The sequence below is a fragment of the Myiozetetes cayanensis genome, unplaced genomic scaffold (genome assembly GCF_022539395.1).
Source record: "Myiozetetes cayanensis isolate MyiCay16 unplaced genomic scaffold, myiCay2020 scf10, whole genome shotgun sequence".
NCBI lineage: Eukaryota > Metazoa > Chordata > Aves > Passeriformes > Tyrannidae > Myiozetetes > Myiozetetes cayanensis.
The window spans coordinates 29,453,157-29,472,876 of record NW_026086605.1 but is presented as its reverse complement, the minus strand read 5'-3'; the positions used below and the strand labels follow the sequence as shown (position 1 = coordinate 29,472,876).

General features: G+C 37.9%; 1 protein-coding gene across 8 annotated transcripts in view; it reads left to right on the top strand.

Annotated features, from left to right (window-relative positions):
- Positions 1-17,988, top strand: part of CCSER2 (coiled-coil serine rich protein 2) — a 64,049-nt gene extending 46,061 nt beyond the window's left edge. For 4 of the 8 annotated variants that reach the window (XM_050340649.1, XM_050340639.1, XM_050340648.1 and 1 more), the window contains one exon: positions 12,705-17,988. In XM_050340649.1, the coding sequence (XP_050196606.1) occupies positions 12,705-13,535 (831 nt within the window). In that variant the 3' untranslated portion in view covers positions 13,536-17,988. Of the gene's footprint in view, positions 1-4,142; positions 4,228-8,773; positions 8,814-12,704 lie in introns of all 8 variants that reach the window. The other 4 variants (XM_050340660.1, XM_050340650.1, XM_050340668.1 and 1 more) reach the window with 2 other exon arrangements.
- The last annotated feature ends 1,732 nt before the right edge of the window (positions 17,989-19,720 follow it).

The window sequence follows — 19,720 nt, the reverse complement described above, 5'->3', positions numbered from 1 at the left end:
CTTCACATCCAGCCTTGGTTGCTCTCATTGTCCAGTACTCTGCTGTTTGCTTGCTGGTCCATTCTTACACACCTTCTTGGTGAGACAGAGCCAAAGCTGAACTAGGTGGTCATGTTGTGCACCCGTGTCTTGTGCTGTGACTGTGCATGACAGGCAGGCACATCCACAGAAGAGAGGTCACTTGAACCTTCACAAGCAATTCTTGTTGGTTTAGTGTAAACCAGCATATAAGATGGGATTAGGGGTTTTTTTTGTTTGTTTTTGATCTTTTTGTCTGAATGCTTTCAGAAAGACTACTGCATGTCAGAACTGCTCATTCATAATCTCTTTCTGGGTGGTAGGCAAGCAAGAGGAGTCTACTGCAAAAACATTTTGTCTGCACTGACACTAAAGTATGTCACTCTAGGTTTGTTCATGATGTGGAGCTCTCAGTTTGGATGAGACAGCTGGCAGTGCTAGGTGAGATGCAGCCAAAATCATCTCTTCTTCAAACTTCTCAAAGGCTTCAGTTGTATGGATAAAAAATGGATCTTTGTGTTTCTGCAGCAAAAAACACAACTGTTTAAAGCAGTAGCAGTTTAGGGTGTTAGGGTATCCTTGGGAAAAGAACTGGAATATTTGGCTGTTGAGCTCAAATTACTGTGCAGCAATAGCTTAGAAATACTTTCTTTTCCTTTTCTGGTAGGAGCAATTACTTTTGTTCATGTGATGGCTTGTTATGAGGCTGAGGTTTGTTCATAGCAATGGAAAACTCTGGCCTTAAAGTCTTCATAGTAGCATTTAAAAAAACAAACCACAGCCAACAGGTTTTCCCAGTGCAGTCGGAGTCTGAACTTCCTAAAGCATTTGGCAGCAATAGTACAACTCATCAGGATCTCTGAAGAACATTCATCATTTTTGCTGGTTTATAGGCTGCTTTATTTCAACTGCTCTTATTTTTCAACTCCTCAGTCTCCTGATTTTTTTTTCTTAAATTGTGATTCACTTCCCTTTGGGGATGCTTTTGCTGTTTAACAATTCCAGAATCTGGGAAGTGAGAGGAATGGGATTTAAGTTAAGTAGCTGGATGCACATAGCAGCCGAGGGGAGGAACTGTTCTGACTGCTGTCTAACATTAAAGTGTAAGTGGAAAGAGTTTCTTCAGAACCCAGAGGAATCCCATCAGATGTGGGGGTTTTTGTTGTTTGTGTTTTATTTAATAGAAACTGAGGTAAGTCATGTTCTCATCTTTCAGTTCTAGCATTGCTTGCTTGTGAGTTTTATAGACTTTGTAATCATCAAGCATAAAATAAATGGCCATTCAGGCTTTTCTTCGTTCTTACATTTAGTAGAAAACTGCCACATTATCTGTTATTTTGAAGAGGCACCATCATCTGAGGATATGTGTTTATTAGTGTGTTTCTTTATTCCTTTTCTTTGGATCTTCTGGGAACCTCAGAAAACATTTGACTAATGTAAGGAGATGAATGTGAATTGTTGTTTAAAGGAGAAACCTTGATAAATTTGCTGGAGTTTTGTACAATAAATGCTATTAAAAGTAATCTTTTCATAAACTAGGCTTATTTGCAGATCGTTCTCTTAATGTGCTGTATCAATAGGATCAGTACATCCATTATAATTTGTGAAATCAGTGTAAGCCATAACACCCATCTTAATAAATTCCCAGTGCTGTATTTCCTGATTCTTACTTGGTTCAGTTGATGTTGATTTTTAATTACCTTATTTGATGTACAATTGAACAGTCCTTTTTTGGGGTTTGGGTGTTTTGGTTTTTTGTTTTTGGTTTTTTTTGTTTGTTTGTTTGGTTGGTTTTTGTTTTGGTTTTTATTTGTTTTGGTTTTTTTGTTTTTTTCTTTAGTTTTTGTTTGTTTTACAAAAAATATCTAGCATTTATTTGACATTTAGCTATGGAGCAGTGTAAACTGTGGCATTTGGGAGAAGGGGATTGCACCATGCCTGGAGAGCAGTTCAGCTTAGCAGGCAAAAGACTCAAGGAAGTTACTTGCACTTTCTTCATTTACTTCTTCAGTCAGAGTGATGATAAAATACCATGAAGAATCATTGAGAAGACTTTACTTAGTGCTGTGCTTTGAAGTGCTAATATGGATGCTTAAAAATGTCTTGAATGTATCAAGACATGTAAATATTTCATTGCTTTTACAACAGTATCATAACTGTTATGTAGCTCAGCTGGCTTGTGCTTGTCTTAATCTCTCTTTTCAGAAAGTGGAAGGGAGAGGATATAAAATTTTCACCTCCCTTCTTAATGTGTTAAAAATTTCAAAGAAATCTGGAAAAAGCCCATTGCCAACTCAGATAAGTCTGTGCAAAATCAGACTTGTGCTTGATGATAATATGCTTTTTACTTTGTGGAGGTTCAGTTATGTTTAGAGAATGGAAAGAATTTTTTGTTGCTGTTCTACCATCCTGACACAATTTAGGATGAAATGTGAACAAACCTGAAAAATATAGTGTTCTTTGGTACGATGCTCTGAAAATCCAAAGCTTTTGACCATTTTCTCATCAATCATTGATTGATTAATCTTGTTCTCAGGAATATTTCTATATTTAATACTTATTCAGCTGATATTATAGTATTTTGTCTTACTACATGACTGAAACTAGTACTGTTTTAGCAGTCTAAATACTGTGATGTTAAAAATTGTGTTGTCCTCCACTGATGGAGGACTGTGAGAAGACATTAGGTAATCAGTATTTCCATGTAGAGATAATCAGATTAAAGAACTTGTTTCATTTTTTCTCCTTAGATTTTGCTCCAATAATTGCTTTTTCTCAGCTTCTGAAGAAGAATAAAGCAATCTTGTCATTTTTTTTCCTTTATTTCCTGTTTTAGATTAAGTTTCTGGCTAGCTGGTTCTAAAACTTGATTAAATGAATGTGTGAAGTTACATTTTAGCAATGCTGAAGCTTGGAATAGTGGTGGATTAAACCTAACTAGATTAGGAGAACTGGAAGATCAGGGAAGTGTTAAAAATTCTTCTAAGATAAATAAAAGCAGAATATTTATTTATAGAAATAATGTGATATTTAATATTGTTTTAAAAGAAACATGGACAGAAAATACTTTATTGTTTGTCCAGCCCTGGCAGTATGATCTGCATCTGATATGCAGCAGGGAAACTGGAGAGGAGGGGCAAAGTGGTTTCTTGTTTCCTTTCATACAGGTGTTCATTAGTGTCTTAAGCCTCCTGGCTGAAAGGGTAGCCACAGCTAGTTGCTGTTGGCCAGGAGGCAGTGGCAGTTGTCACTGTCAGCACCAGTATTCCAGAACTTATAGAAGCACTTTTCAGCTGCTCAGATGGTAAAGGGGTTGTAAAGACTGTCCTGCTGAAATGGGAAATCAAGATGGTTATTTAAGAGGGAAGGTGCAGCTTGGATAGATTTTTCAAAGGTAAGGGTATGGAGGAAGTGATACACTGCATGAGACGACTTTTTCTTGTTTTGAGAATGCAACAACCACAGTGTGTCACACCTGTGGTGATCCGAGACCTCTGGCAGGCAAGCCCTGCACACACACCATGGATGTGCACAGTTCCTTTAATGGAAGACCAAAGCTCCAAGAGCAAAGTGCAAGGAGAACAGTTCTGTGTCACCTCTCCTCTTCCACTTTCAATAATACTGTCAAAATAGGAGTGGACTCTAAAGCACCAGGACTTGCTAGAAATTTTGTTTCTATGCTTTAGAAATTTTTTTGTTGTAAACTAAAGCTGACTGGTTTTCCAGTAGGTTAGAACTAAGCATAGTACTGCTTGGTGAGGTGTTTCTAAAATATTTTTGCAAGCTGTATAAATACATTTTTATCATGTATTTTTAACTTAAAAAGCTCAGCTTCTATACTCTTCCCCTAAAACCATCTTTGACAGAAATGTGTGCATATGTATTGGAAAAAAAATAGAGGGGTTTTTGTAAGATTTATGACTAGTTTAGGACATCATTATGTCATTTTTCCTCTGGGCTTCAGTAACGTGCATCATTTGCTTTTACAAAGTACAACAACTGGGAAATATAATGATACCTTTCTGTGGGGGAAAAAAAAAAGAATGGTGTGGCTTTTTGGTGTCTTGTTTTTTTCCCTGTTCTCTTTTTTTATTATACTTCTCCCCCTCTCTCTTTCTGCACAGGGTGGGTATTCTGCTCCCTCCTTCTCTCCCTGGCAGGGCTCATTCCAGGGCATCCCTCGGACTGTTCCACCGCACCGCAGACAGAGTGAGTCTGTACCTCTCACTCATCTCCCTCACCGTGTTCCAGTAGAAGCTTCCCCTTTGCACGCACTGTTCATCTCGTAGTATCCTCCTCTTCTCAGGCAGATTTCCAGGCACACACGATAGTCTGTGGCTAACCAACATGCTTCAATCCTTCGGCCAGCGTAAAGCAGCTCCAACTTTTATAGCTTTATAACAGTTAATAAATGCTGATAGACCTCAGCAGTTCTTCAGGCAAACCCGAGTAGGCCCTTGTTTCCAGTCTTGTCTTAACATAAATCTTGCTTGCTGCATTTTCCCTGTTTTCCATGGCCATAATGCACTCTCCTGTTTGTGTGTGTGTCCTGTTTGCTCATCCGTCTGCACGCCTGCATACGTGGATGTATTTACGTAAATACCTCGTGGTATTTGAAATGTCGGTGAGAAAGTGTCATTTTCATTGTCTCTCACAAGAAGTTTTCTTAACTTTTCAGAATGGCTTCACTCAAACTAATTTTTTTTTTTATTCCTCTCTTGGTATTTGTTGTAAAAAGGCTTTTAATACATTGAAGTGGCTGTTGCACAACTTGCATGGTTTATTAACATTCCTTATGTGCTAGCTACAATGTGGGCTGATGTAAGATGCATTTGTTCTCTTGGCTTGGATCTGCAAAACAAAAGACAATTGCTGATTTTAAAACTGTATGCTTACGTAGACATAGAGAAATGGTAAGTCTTATTTTGTGCTTTGGTATTGCATTATAAACAGATAAGTGTTTGAAGAAATATAACTACTTCATAACACTAAAGTTATATTTTGTAAATGTACTGTAATTTGAGAATTACAGTGTTTGCCTAGCAAAGCCCAAGAGTGTATTTGGACAAGAAATAAAGGAAAAAGTAAAATTATGGAAACAAGGTAAGATTTCCAGGGCCAGTGGAGATCTGAAGAGTAAGCTGCACCTTGGAAAACAAAGCTTACATATATTTCAGACTGCAGTAATCCTTACTTGATTCAATTACAAGAAGACCAAAAATCTTATGTTTTGTAAATCATGTTTCAAATACTCTCTTGGCATTTCTGTGACAATGTTCATTTAAACAACTCATCAGGAATGCAGAGTCTATTTCATGGGCTTTTCTCTGTGCAATAAGGGATGTGCTTCATTTTCCTGTGCTGTCCAGTGTGGGACTCTGTGTGTGTAATGAACATGAAACCCCTAAAACTGATGATCTTCTCATCTGTTGCTGAGTGGAGGGCCAACAGTAGCACAACCTGGCTGATTTGCTGTCCTATAAGCAGAGACTCAGTTTAAGGAGATAGTTTTAGACCTGAAGAGCATATACATGTTATGGTTTTGGGGTTTAGTGGTTGGAGAGTCGGAACAGAGGATGGTGTCGGACCTGCCCGGTGGGAGCCTCTGGTGTCATGTCATTCACAGGGGCTTCACTGAAGGAGAAAACTTTGCTAATCCCTTACCCTGAGCCCCAGCCTTATTCCTTAACCAACAACAGTGGCTTCTTATTCAGTATTCCATAGCAAACTTTTATTACTAAAGCAGGTTGGATTTTTTTAGTATACATCTTATATATTCAATTCTGTGAATTACTAGTAAAGAAAATAAAGATGATGAAAGTGGGCCCTTGATTAAATAATCTAAACCATAATTAACATATTGTTTAGGAAAATGTTGCCTTTAGTGGAGTGTTCCTAGGGTTTTTCTTCATTAAGCCTTAGGTTTAATCAGAAGATAAATACTGGGAATAAAAATACAGTGTAAATTGTGAGGTTTCTTGGACATTTTTAATGACATTCTTGCCAAATCAATGATTTATCACTGTGTGAAGAGTTCTATAAAGTAGAACATTACTGGAACTCTCACTAGTATCCTTCTTTCCCACTCGTTTCGGTGGTTTTAGGTTCCAGGTTTTCAAGCTGGTAAGAAATGCCATCTGTGGGGTTTCGAGGCGAGTGGTGAGCTGGGTGTCACAACCTTAAACACTGACAATGTTAGTGCTCTTCTGCAGTAATAAAGAGGAGGTGATGGGAATGTGAAGAAGTCTCAGGTTTTGTCCAACTGTGTTTTCTGTCTGGAGAACTTGGAATTCAAGCACTTCTTTCATAATTTCTGGATCCTGAACCTAAAATATCATCTGTGCCTGTGAATACTGCAGGTTTCTGATAGCTGATGAACACAAAGATCACTTACAAGCACTGCAGATTGATTGTAGGGGTATAAATGTGTAAACTGTTCATATTACAGTACATAAACAACTAAATATAATTTCACTCCTGCTGTGCAGGACAGGCCATATATCCCTGCCAGGTAATATTGTAACACCAGCGTAAGCTTTATGGTTCTTCTCTATTAGCACAAGTTACAGTGTCAGCATATACCTGCTGCTGCACCGCCCTGGGGACTTACCATGTCACTGCACTTCAACACGCTTCAGAATTGGATCTGTTGTTTTCAATTTTAATAACAATTAATTTTTAATACTTCCACATTTATTAACTTCATGTTGTTTCACTAGCCTTGGAAGTGATTCAACACTTTTCATTACTTAACACTTTGATAATAGTGCATGGTTTTTCGTCATTTCAGGAATAAAACCCATATATTTTTGTTCCTGTAATTCCCTTGTGTCTTAAACTAAACTCCTGGGTAATGGTCCTTTATTTGTCTCCTGTTTATAGGGTATATTTTGATGAAATATCGAACTTTGTTCATTATAATTAAAAACTTCACCTTTTGTATTCTGGAGCTTTAATGATGCAGCTCTAGAAACTCAACACTTAGAGTGCACATTGGTAAGGAACCAATCATGAGCTCATCTTTAATACAAGAATATTGTACCAGCTTCTCGAGGCCCCTTGTCCCAAGTGCTTCTCCACACAGAAACGCTGATGGAATCGGTTCTGTTACTCAAGCATTGCAGTTGTTCACATCTCTGCTTACTGTGCACTTCGTGGAAAAAGCATTTAGACTTTTTGTGTGTAAGCATTACAAATAAAGGTAATCTAAGCAATTCTAGCAGGTGACACATAGCTTGTTGTCACCAGTAAGAAAGCTACTGTATGCACGGTGACTAGAAATCAGGCCCAGGCTGGGCTTTTTCATGCATTTTCTTTTAAAAAAGGTTTCTCGGCACTGAAATGTTCCCAAACCTTTATTAATCAATTCAGGTTCTTTGTAGGGTGTACAAAGTGTTTGTGTTAGCAGAACAAAGCTGCTTCAGAGCATTTGCAGGGAAGTTATATGACTCATGTTAAGAAAGTGACAAATTATTAAAATGTCCTGGAATCATTACATTACTGTCTTTTATATGTAATTACTTTTGCTCTGAGAGTTAAGTGTTCAGCTTTATGAAGAAATGTCTTTTGAGGTAAAACTCCCTTCTCCCAAATTAGGTACTTACAGATTCAACTACAAGAGAAATGTCTCTTGTACCTAATGAAATGTGTTTGCAAACAAAACTTAATTTTGCATATGGTCATATTTGTGTGCTTGTTGCAAATGTGTCTGTAATTATGGATGAAATACCTGCCTTGATGTAATGATATATTACTTTGAGTACTTCTTCTTCGAGAAAGACAGTCTTTCTAAGTTGGGATTTCTATACAGACTATGCAGAAAAAAATAATGCTTTACCGTAATACTGATTATTTTACTACTGTCATGCTGTGATGAGTGGTGCTTTAAAAAAAAACACATTAGGGTTGTTTTGTATCATTCTTCGAAGTCATACTCCATGCTGCAGAATCCTATTTTACAATGTTGAACTACACGTATAATATAGCTACGTAAAAGGGAGAGGGGAAAAAAAAGTTGAAAATTAAGGTGTTGGCAAATGCTTCAGATTTAAGGTATGAAATCTTGATGTTTTCCAGAGGTAGAAAATGAGAGCTTTTCAATGCGACCCTTCAGTAGGGTTGTGCCTGCACAGGCCTTCATGTGAAATGACAGCATATTCTGTGCCAAGGCAGTGAGATGAGGGATGTCAGAACTGATGAGGAAATGAAAAAGTTATGTAGCACTGTTTGTGTCTCTTCCCCCCTGCCCCTCTCCAGAAAGAAACTTTGGGAGCTGGGAGTCTCTTCCAACTTGTGAGCTGGTAGAAAGATGAGTTATTGACAGTGTGGGCAACATGATCCAAGGATGTAATGCAGTGTTCTTATGACATTGTTTTTCACTGTTAGAAATCTAACATGTGTGTGCATGGATGCAAGTATTTCTGATGTTTACAGTTGTAATGATACCCACAAATTCTAGTTACAGTATTTGGAGTGTAAGAGATGAACTGTGTTAAAGAACTTGAAGTTATAAGAGCAGAGGTATTCCATGCAGGTCTTGCTATAAGTATTTTTTGTACTGCATTACTTAAACACTATTGCTACCTTTGTTTCTTGAAGGAGGATTAAAAACCGAGGGGGGACCTGGTAATTGCAATTGAAATGGTGAAAAGTTGCAGTTGTGTCGTGGCAATTGCTCATTGTTTTGTCTTGGTCCTCTGACATCATTGTCCTTGTCTTTTTCTTGTCTCTGCTTTCCCATTATGCCATTGGCAAGGAGTTGAGAAGTTAGTCCATTACTTCTGTGATAAAGCGTGGTACAGTACAACTTTAGATTTATTCCCATCTCCTCCTCACGCATTTTCACTGTTGGGTTTTTCCTTTGCCCTGTGCATGATGCATGTCTGTGGGAGATGTGCATGCAGTTCTCAGATTTTTCATTGCATCACTTCCCTTGTTCCTCAAGATACTGCAGGGAGAAAATGCCTTTATTTCATTCTACAGAGGTGTTGCACAGGGAATTGAGTTGCAGATCAAGATAAACAAAGCAAAACCTAAGGGAATTTTCAAGTAATGATATTGGATGAATACCCCTGTCATGACCATGTTGATTTAACTTCTTTATGAGTACAACATCCCTGTTTCTGTTTTCCAGCACAAAGCTAATACAATCTCAGTAGTTTGATAACTGAGCAGTAATTGCAGTCCTCATCATGGATGTAATTTTTCTCTGGATGATGTAACAGCCAGTTTTACTTGATAGAAGTAATAGGAAAATCTCCTAAGCTAATGAGGTAGGGACTGTAACTGAGTAATTTTGATTAGTGTATCAATGTTTGCAAGGCTTTGAAGCTCTCGCCAGTTCAGAAAATTTGGTTTCTTTGTGCAGAAAGGAGCATGTGCAAAAAGCATTTTGTCTAATCCCAGAATATGCTGAGTTTGAAAGGACCCACAGGGATCAATCCTTAACCCTGCACAGGACCATCCCCCAGAGTCACACCATGTGCCTAAGAGTGTCATCCAAACACTTCTTGAACTCTGTCTGACCACTGTCCTGGGGAGCCCGTTCCTGTAATGGACTTTCAGTCTGAGGAAAACTAGTTTTCTTCAGTTAAATTGTACTGGAAATGTTCAAGTCCAAATTTGTATGGTAGGAGCATCCCAGAGGAATGCAGGTGTTTTGTGTTCCTGCACATTTTCTTTGTGGGACACAAAAAGAAGTCTGGTTAGCATGGCAGTCATGGGGTCTGTCCCACCCCAAAAATAGTGCCAGAAGTGCAGTCAAAGCAATGCAGATGGCAACCCTTTTTAAAAGACTTCTATGAAATAAAATACTATGCCTGGAAGGTAGAATGCTTCTTTATCTTTTCTCCTCCTTCTTGTGATGGAATTCACCAAATACTAGTCCTACAGCTGGCTTGGGTTTGTTTATTGTTTATTGGTTTTTGGGTTTTTTTTACTAGTAACATAATTTCTAAGACTTCCTTTGGAAAAGGAAAACGTGTAGAAGACAAAACTGTGAGCTGTGGGTGACAGTAGTGCAGTTGTCAGTGTGAGATACCTCATTAACTGTTACTTGCATGTTATGCAAGTGGCATTTTACTGCTTTCAGTGTCATCTTGAATGTGTATGTAGCAATTTGAAGAGATTAATATCTCTAATGATAATTGGACAGAGCTAGTGTAGAAATACAAAATTAAAAACCAATCAATGTTTCTAAAACAACTTCACAAAGATGATACCAGAGCTTTAGTGTCACAATTCAGAGCATGTAGCTGTTTTCCACCTTTGGATTGCTAACTTTCTGCGTATTAAGCTGCTTAGACTTGTTTAGGTTATGAAGGGTAATGAGTAAAACCTGTGTTTGGCTATTTTTAAGTGTAAAGTGCAAAATTGCTCAAAGGGAGAAGCTCCAATACTACCTTATCAAAAGAACTCAAAATAGCATTAAGTAGCATTATTGAAAGCTTGCTGCTTTGCTCTATTTCAGATGTGTTTGTGTTTAAGTCAGCTTTTCACACAAGTTTAGTTTCTTCTGTAACTTATACCTTCTTTCATTTTGTTGATTAGTATAACTAGGATTATTTGATATAAAATTAGGATTTGTAATGCTCAGATTAGGTATTTGTCTGTGTTTTTGAAGATTGGCATTTAGAAACGCTTTCTAGGTGAGAGGAAAAGGGTTCCTGACAATTATATTTCCATATTTGACATATTAAGTGTTTAATTTCCATATAAGTGTTTACTAAAAGTGTTTTAATTTTTTACTCAGTAGAATTAGAAAATTTGATTCAAGTATTTGTATGGGAGTCAGGTATATATTGCTTTGGTTTCTGCCTTCATTATTAGCAGTTCTGTTTTTACAGATGAGATCTCAAATCGGTAAATAATTTTGGCTAACATCTACCTGTCGGCTCCTAGGCTGGAAGGATAATAACTCCTGAAACCCATTACATAAACACTGGAAAATAACAAAAATATCTGGAGGATTAATTTCATTTAAGCTTTAACTCAATATATTGAATTATTCCTTGTGTTGAGTACTTCCTTCATTTAGGATCACGTGGTTAAGAAGGATTCATAAAGTTAAGGTAGTTTTGGGTCATATAAGGAATAATGTTTTGGTACTCATTTGACACCATTTTGGAGGCTGCTTTTTTTTTTTTTTTTTTTTTTAATCTTCTCCATGTTTCAAAAAAAATTGTGATTAGGCATCTCAGGATATTTACACTTACATGCCTGTCACTGGTGTCACTGGTTCAGCTTAGATTTTGCCTTTGCTTACAGGTAAAACCAGTATACTCTAAAGGGAAAAACTTCTAGTAAATGAAAAATAGATTGAGAATGATTTTTTTCACATTACCATTAAAATTTTTTTGTGAGGAATTTTGAGGATTCAGTTGTCAGTAGAAATCCTGCCAGGGAAAAGATGAAAAGTTTAAAGAATCCTGAGACGTGTTACGACCCTAGAAATGCAACAGCAGTGTGGAATGCACAGCTGTCTTTGCATTCTTGCTGCTGATTCTAAGAAGAGCTAAAAAGATGGGACAAATAATTGGTTTTCCTCATTTGGAAGTTGTGAACAATTCGGGAAGTGACTGAAGTGACGCTTTTAGTCAAATCTCTCAAACACAAACATTGCTTCTTTTTTGTTGACTCTATTTCTCTAGTAAACAACCAGAATAAGTCTTTTTACTCTGTACATGCAACCTGTCAATTGCTAAGAATTCAAGTAGTTGAGTGATGACAACTTTATAGTAGTTCTGTTCCCCTCCTTTTAAAGAAAATGAGAAAATCATCCAAACTTGCTTAAACTGTAGTTTAAGTTTTAATAGGTTTTGGGTTTTTGCCATGAATTGCAGAAGTTTTAATAATGCTTCCAAGATCTCTGTCCAGGTTTCAGGTCTAGGATGTGATTATGAAGTTAGTGCACACATTAATCTTTTAAGTCTTTTTACAGGGAAGAGCAAAGAGAATAGAAATGACCCAGAAGAGGTACCGGCAGTGCTCTGGTCTGATGCGTGTCTGATCAGATTGTATCTTCTGATCAAATGTAAAATCTTCATTCAGTTATCTTTGTCCCTTGGTTATCAGTGTAGTAGTATGTGATCTCTAGTTTCACATGTAGTCTTTTCCTTTATCAGCCCATTTGAAATCAGTTCCAGATAAAACAGTTCCCCAAGCCTAGTCAGTAGCCTGATTACCACATAGTTGCATCAGATTTTCTGGCCTCAGTAAGGCAAGAAAAGTGCCCTGTAAATTCATGTGGTCCATTAAACACCTTTCCTGCCTGTGCAGTAAAAGGGTTGGGATAGTTAACTTCAGTATGCCCTGAATAGAAATTAAAAGATGGATACAACCTGATAGCCATGGCGTTGTTTCGAGCACTCCAGTGAGAATTGATCGGCACCAGCGATCTGTCCCACAGATTTAGGTGAAACCATCAACCATGCCTTCTCATGTTTCTTTTTAAAGCTTATTGGTTTCCTTTTTTGTCTTTATGTTGTAGTTTATTTCAGTGCTGGTATATTTTTTCCCCCATTTGTGTGCGTTCCATGAACCATCCTGTTTTGCCGAAGTCAAAGTTTTGATTTAAAAAACCAGATGTACAGCCCTTATCAAGCATCCGGTCAGCGCACGTTGGGTTCAGAATGTTAGCTGGTGTCTTCTTGGCCTAATATATTCTTGTATTATTTTCTCTTTAACAGCCTCAAGTACTACAGCCTTCCAGCAGCCTTCCCAGTTCCACAGACCTCGCCCAGGGAAAACTAGTAAAAATGCCACATATCGAGGCCCACAGTGAATATCCTAAACATGATCTGCATGAAAGTAGCAATCATCAGAATCCAAATGCTGCAAATGTCTCTCTCCCAAATAGCCTGAATGATGTAAACTCTTTAACAAACCTACAGTTAAACATGAAAGAAAATGAAAACTATGAAAATGCATCATATTTGGACAATTTGAAAAATAAAAACACTGAAAACCCTAGAGAGGTGGTGAGTGATAAAGGTACATTGCCATCACGTTCCTGTTTTCAGGCCTCTACACGAGCTGATGCCAGAGAGGTGCAGACTGAATTACCTGTGAAAGGCCAGCCCTCGTTCACAAACCAGGCTTCTCGGCCAAAGACTTTAAGAATCGCAAAGCCTCCAAATGCTTTAGTGCCTCCTACAATGGCCGTTCTCATACGATCTGCAAATCATTCCGCTGCTTCCAAGGAACGTGAGCTTCTACCACTAAGTAATTCAACTCAGCTACAGCCAACATCTGGTCAGGATAACCTGAAGGGTAAACAGAGTCAGAAAGTGTCTAAACTTCGCCCGCCAACTATGTCCTTTGTTAGAGCTAAGCAAGTGAGCAGTCAGAAATCCACACCAGTGTCTGCAGAGCCTCAGAACACCTCTTTGAAGTCTAACATCCCAAAACCACTGGTACAGAGAAAGGAAAACGTGCAAACACACCACACCAGTTTGCATTCTGGGGACAGCGTGCCCTCCAGTCGGCATTCCCGCCTCCCTAAACCAAAGACGCACTGAGGACGTACCTACATCTCACCGAACGATGCCATACAGCCAACCACTCCCCGTGTCGTGACTGCCTTTGGAGCCTGCTGGACCTACAGCCTGCAAATCCAGAGTCCACGTTCAAAACAGCATCTTCTTTTTCAGGGTTTGCACACTCCGCCCTGCTACGTTCTGCGGCTGATGTTGTGAGCTGTGCAGTTGCTCTTGAGAGTGTTCTATCTGGTCTGTAATAAAGATTGTATTGCGACCTTAGTAATTAAGCAAATACTGAAGTCTGTGGTGACCACAAATGCCAGAATGCTGCACTACCTATTTCAGGATGGCAGAAGTTATTTCTTACCTCTGTTTCTTTGAGTTACTAGACAATGAAATTGCTGTTCTGTTTAACTTCTTGGTTCTGAGTAATCGTTAGGTCAGAGTGGTGGAAAGTTAGACTTACTAGCAGATGTTTTATTGGCCATAATTCTGACTCTGTATTCCAGAGGCCTATGCAAAAATCCTTGTATTTATCATTATCTCAAGACTGACATATTTAATGTTATTTAATCTGATGGGTTGGGTGGGTTGTGTTGTTTTTGTTTTGCTGTAATCCGAAGTTGCTCTGTTCTTTATTTATCCCATTTTCACTGTTCACTGACATTAAGCAGATTTCACAGGGTGAAACGAGTCTTCTCGCTTGAACATCATCATTTGTTAAAGGATTGTGGTATGTTTTTATTGTGTTGAATAGACACATTACCGGGTAGATTCTTGGAACGCAGTGCAAAGGATACTTGTGCAAAACCTTCCAGTGCAGGCTCTTACGAATTGATAAGTGGGGAGCCTCTGGGAATATGGGGTCCATAACACCTATGTTGAGGTTGCACAACATGCATTTTAATTAATATTTTAAACTTTTATTGTATTACTTGTATTTATTGAGTTCTGTTTAATATCGAAAGGCTCTGAAGTACCTGACTTGAAATTTTGCACAAACTCTGCCATATGTGTAAGAATTTGAAACTATTTTACAGAATAAAGCTTGTATTAAAAATTCAACTATTTTTAGGAAAAGAAAAAAAAATTAATTAACCCCACTTACTTGCTTTGAGCAATCCTATTATGTCCTAATCCAGAGCTGGTACTCTTAAGAGTTTTTCAGAGATGTGTATTTTGGTTTTGGGTTTTTGTAATTTTTTTTTTTTTTTTTTTTTTTTCTGAAGAAGTGCATAATAACTGGGAAGGAGCTTTTTGGGGAAATAAAGCAGAAAAAAATAAATCAACGTTTTTGTGCTCTTTAGGAGAATTATTCTTTCTGAAAGTAGTCTGGAAGTATATGCCAATCATGGTGCATTATGGGACCATGACACGTCATGCGAGTTAAATGTTTGCATATCCAGTGAAGCTTTCCAGAAATTTGATGTTATGTCCCATCTCCAGTGTTCCCTTTTTCCCATTACTCTCTGTGATGTTACTGGTTGGGTGTTTGGGGTTTTTTTCTGTCCTTGAATTGGTTTTAAAATCATCAGCAGAAGGCTGTTGCAACCACTTGGCTCAAAATCTGTTCCTGAAGAGCACATAATGTCAGCAAAATGCAACTTAGTGTTAGTTTGTTCTAGGCTTTGACATATTACAGTATTTTCTTTGAGAAAATTAAAGTGAATAGGTGTAGGCATTTCTTAAATAAATTCAGTGATCGGCTTCTATAATATAAGCCCTTTAACTAGGGGTATCCTGATGGAAACCTCAGTTGGGTGAAGGAAAAAAACACTCATCTGAGTTTTCAGTGCATAGTTAATATTCAAGAAAGTTTTTGTATTTGTCACACTAATATTTTTTTTAACTGACAGCGAAGTGGAAAAATTAAAAGGTTGGGGAGGAAATGGGTAGGGAGGAGGTTCCATTTCAGGATCAATCTGAAATAAGGGACCTGCAGGACCTTCTGGGAACTAAGGCCGAGACAATGTAACCAAGACATAACGAGGGTAACGTTAATTGTTACAGTTGTTATAGGATCAAAATAACTACAGCTTGAGATTGCAGTAGGAATTATTCTCCTGAAATAATTTATTTCCTTGAAAAGCATTGAACTGGATGTCCTTTAGTGTAAGTGTTTACTTCCAATAAGAAAATAAAACTGACTTATATTCCCCAAAACTAGCTCCTGGCAGCTAACTGTGTTTCTCAGGAGTTTAAAGACTGCTGAGGGAATGATCAGATTCCTGGTTTGTTTTCTGGTCCGTGTAGATTTCTATGGAAGGTGTTTTTTTAAGTTTACTTTTCTTGAAGAGAACCTGATTTTACTATTACATGTATATGATTTTGTGTAAAAAAATATAATTTTCATTTAATGGTATTGACAGATTTCATCCTGAATCCTTTTGCATCTTGTTCTCGAGGTATTGCCAGCCTGATCTAGTGATGTTAAAATTTTTATGTTTACATTAAAAATATAGATATCTTATCTATCTGCACCTTTACTGAAAATTAAGGAGAGAGATGATCAAAGTAAATTAAGCAAAGAAAATTGAGATGATCAAGATTTTCATAAAAACAAGAGTCCCTAATTTTTCTTTCCAGAAGAAAAAGGTTTTATTTATATAAGGGTGGGGGTGTCTGTGTTAAAGGAACATAAGTAGATTATAGTTTTTTTGGTTTTTTGGGGTTTTTTAATAGCATTTCCCCATTTTGTTCTGACAGATTAGTGAGATGTTGAGCTGGAGACAGCAGGATTTGCTCATGGATGAGACAGATGCTAGCCTGAATTGTATTTGTGTTCAGCTGCTAACCTCGCATCCCTCTAAAGACAACTGCCTGTTTTGGCTCTTCAGACTTGACCAGGGAAGGTTCTGTTGCATGTATAGTAAGTCCAGAGTACGAGCAAAGCCTGTCAGGAGATGGGCAGCTGGAAGAGTAGTGGTGAAGTTTGGAGCTTCACTTGGGTGAAGGAAGGGGTTTGGGGGGCGATGGGTAAGAGGGTGCTGAGTAGAGCTTGTCAAACGGGATTAAGTATTTTCAGGGAACGTATCTACCTTATGGAAGGTGCAGATATATCATCAGTACTGGTGCAGTTATCCAAAAGGCATAAATTTAAGCGTTTGATATCTTCAGGTTTGGTTTTTTTTGTTTTTTTTTTTTAGTTTTATGAAACTGATATATTGCCATTTTTTTGTTTTATTTTTTATTTCTCATTCTTTTGTGCAATATTCACAAAAGTATTAAACTACTGTTCAGTATATGTGTACAGAGGCAATTACGCGTTTTAACAAGTGAATAAACACAAAAGAAAAGAACAGAATTGCACTTTAAATGAGCTTTACTGCTTGGAGTTGTGCCTAAAATAATCTAGATGCCTCCTGCTGTGTGTGGCTTTTGTTTGAAACCAATTTCCCCGGTAGTGTTGCTGTTTCCAAGGTATTTTCACATCACTTTCACAGAATCGATATGCACTCTAGCATGTTAAAAAAATATTCATGTAGTGTACCGAGTTTTTGTTGTGCAATGACTTTAATTTAACCGTGGAATTTTAACACTGAAGATGCAGCCAGATTATTACTACCTTCCCCTTCCCTGAAGCCAGCACTTCCTACTGCCAATCAAAGTCCATGGCTAAACTTCCCTAGGACTAGCATAGCTCTGAAAGAATAATGGCCCCAGCACATGTTTTTGTTTGAGAAAAGAAGTGCAATATTATCTCTCAGACTTTCTCCAAATTATCACGAAGGCCCCGAAAATCCAAAATGACACCGAATTTTGATGCAGTTCAAAAAAAAAAAAATACTGGGTTCCTCAACTGTACATCTTGCAGCAGTGAGACTGGACGTAGCAAGTAGACTGCATCACTGATCAATAAACTTCATTTCGTCCTTGATCTAAATGCCAATTTGTTGTAATGATGCTGGAAAGCTGAATACCATTTGCGTGATTTCCTTTGTCTGCATGTCACAACCATATGCACATTCTAAAGTGTCATACTTGGGTAGGTTGCATGTTGGGGGGGGGAAGTGTTTCTGGTTTTGCACAGCACATAATCCTCTTAACGTGGATGTTTTCTTGCTGTACAAATGGAAATCAGTCCTTGAATTTGGCTTCCATAGCTATTCCTTATCTCATTACAGAGGCTTTTTCTGAGCAGAGTGGATTTAATACATGATCCTGGTGGTAGGTCTCAGTATAGTCATCTTACAACTATGCTATCAAGGAAAATCAGTCACTGTTGTGGTAAAGCTGCTCACTGCCTACTTAACTGTAAAAGCACCACCATAAAACGAATATAATTCCGGTGTAACCAAATCTTAAATTCAGTAATAGCTAAAACAAGAGGTACTCTTACTATCTGCTTTGTTTTTGGTTTTTTAACCCAGGCCAGAGTAAATACTGTATATTGGAATTTGCTTGTAAAGTTGATTCAAAAACCTGTATGTAAAAATTCTTTCCTCAATGTTGCTCTAGTGAATAAAAATAAAAGTCATAATTCTAATAAGTATCTCTTTCTCCTGACTCTTTACTTGTATGTTATTTTAAGTCATTGTTCAGAATGTAGACAGAGAGTTTGGGGAGAGAAGGAGATTATGCTTATGCTTACAGTGTTTTTTTCCTGGAATTGTCATTCTCCCACAGACTCTCTGTGTTTTAGCATGAGACTTTTCATTAAAGACAAAAGAAAAAGAGAAAAAAAAAAAGACTAAACATTTTAATGTGTTGACTCCAGATGAGCATGGACTGATGTGGCTAGTTTGTAAAGTATGTTATGTCACCTGTAGTGCACAGTTGAGAAGAGTATTTATAGTTCTTTTACATAATTAATTAGTTAAAATCATTATCATAAGAGGTTACTTTGAGAATGTTACTTCCCACAGAAGTCCAAATCAGTACAATTTATGCATACATATGAGTTCTTAATTGTCTGTCAGTATTTTGCCCATGGTTTGAATGGTTTACTATTCTTGAGATGAAAGGAAATCTGCTCTGTTAATTAATCTGGCCAGTTTCAGTGGATGGAAGTTCAAGTTCGAAATTACAGTCAAAATTTGGGGGTTCATAAAGGGAGGATAATCCTGTGGTTTGAAGTAAGAATATTTTAAATACGATGCAGGCAGACACTTGTAATCCTTAACCTGAGCTTCAAGATGACCTTCGAAAATTTTCCTGGGTTTTGGGAGTGGGGAGAACTGCTTCAGGGGAGAATAGGGTTTCCAAGTCCAAACACATGTTTTAGGTACCTTCCTCAACTGAGGCCCAAAAAGGTAGGTAGATACTTTAGATCCTCCTGCCTTGTTCTGCTGGTTGTGTGCTCTTGGTTACTTGGTGGACAAGACTGTGTTACAGTGATGTCTAATCCTACCAGTGTGATCATCAGATATTAAACAGACGGTGCAATGATTATGTAAATAATGTCCCTAAAAGCTGTAATTGAAAGCTTCCCTGTCTTCCCTGCGCTCTCATCCAGAGGGAAAGGCTTCCTGGCAGTGGTGAGCAATATTGTGCTGACAGGACTGAGAGGAGTGGTCTCCTGACTGTGGAGCAGACCTGCTTTATTGCCACTGGGCAGACTATTAGATGTGAGGAGAAAGTGATAGAGGGTGAGAACTTTCAGACATTTCCCTTCTTTTGCAAGCTGGAATCCACAACCTGGGCACCTTGTACAGAAATGTTTTGAAGTTTTATGAGTACAATTCTAGCCAAACTAGTACAATACATGCTTGCTCCAAGTCCTCACTGAATATAGTGGGAGTGCTTAGTAATAGATGCTGAAGGCAGAAGTAATTGAACAGAAACTCGATTTTAAGAATGATTTTGAATTTGGTTATGCCAAAGCAGAGCACAGTCTGAAAACTTCTAAGCTGTTTAAAATACTTCCACCATCACAGCCTCTGAGAATTGCTTCAATTACTGAGAGCATTTAATGACAGAGGTAGGCTTTTAAAGCCCATTACAGTGCAAAGCCCCTGAAATAGCTCACGATGGCAGGCATTTAAAAACAATTGTAGACATAGGACACTCCAACAGTTACTTTACTTGGTTTTATAATTTTTTTTCCTGAAAATTCCATAGAAAAGTGGCAATTTGTGGGAAACATTCAGTGGGTTTCAGTGGCGCTGCACATTCTGACAGAATGTGGTTCTCAACACCTCTCCAGTCAAAACAATTGCTTAGATTTTATTCTGAGGAGACCTGATAACATTGTTGTCTTGAGTGGTTACGAGAGGCACCCTTGA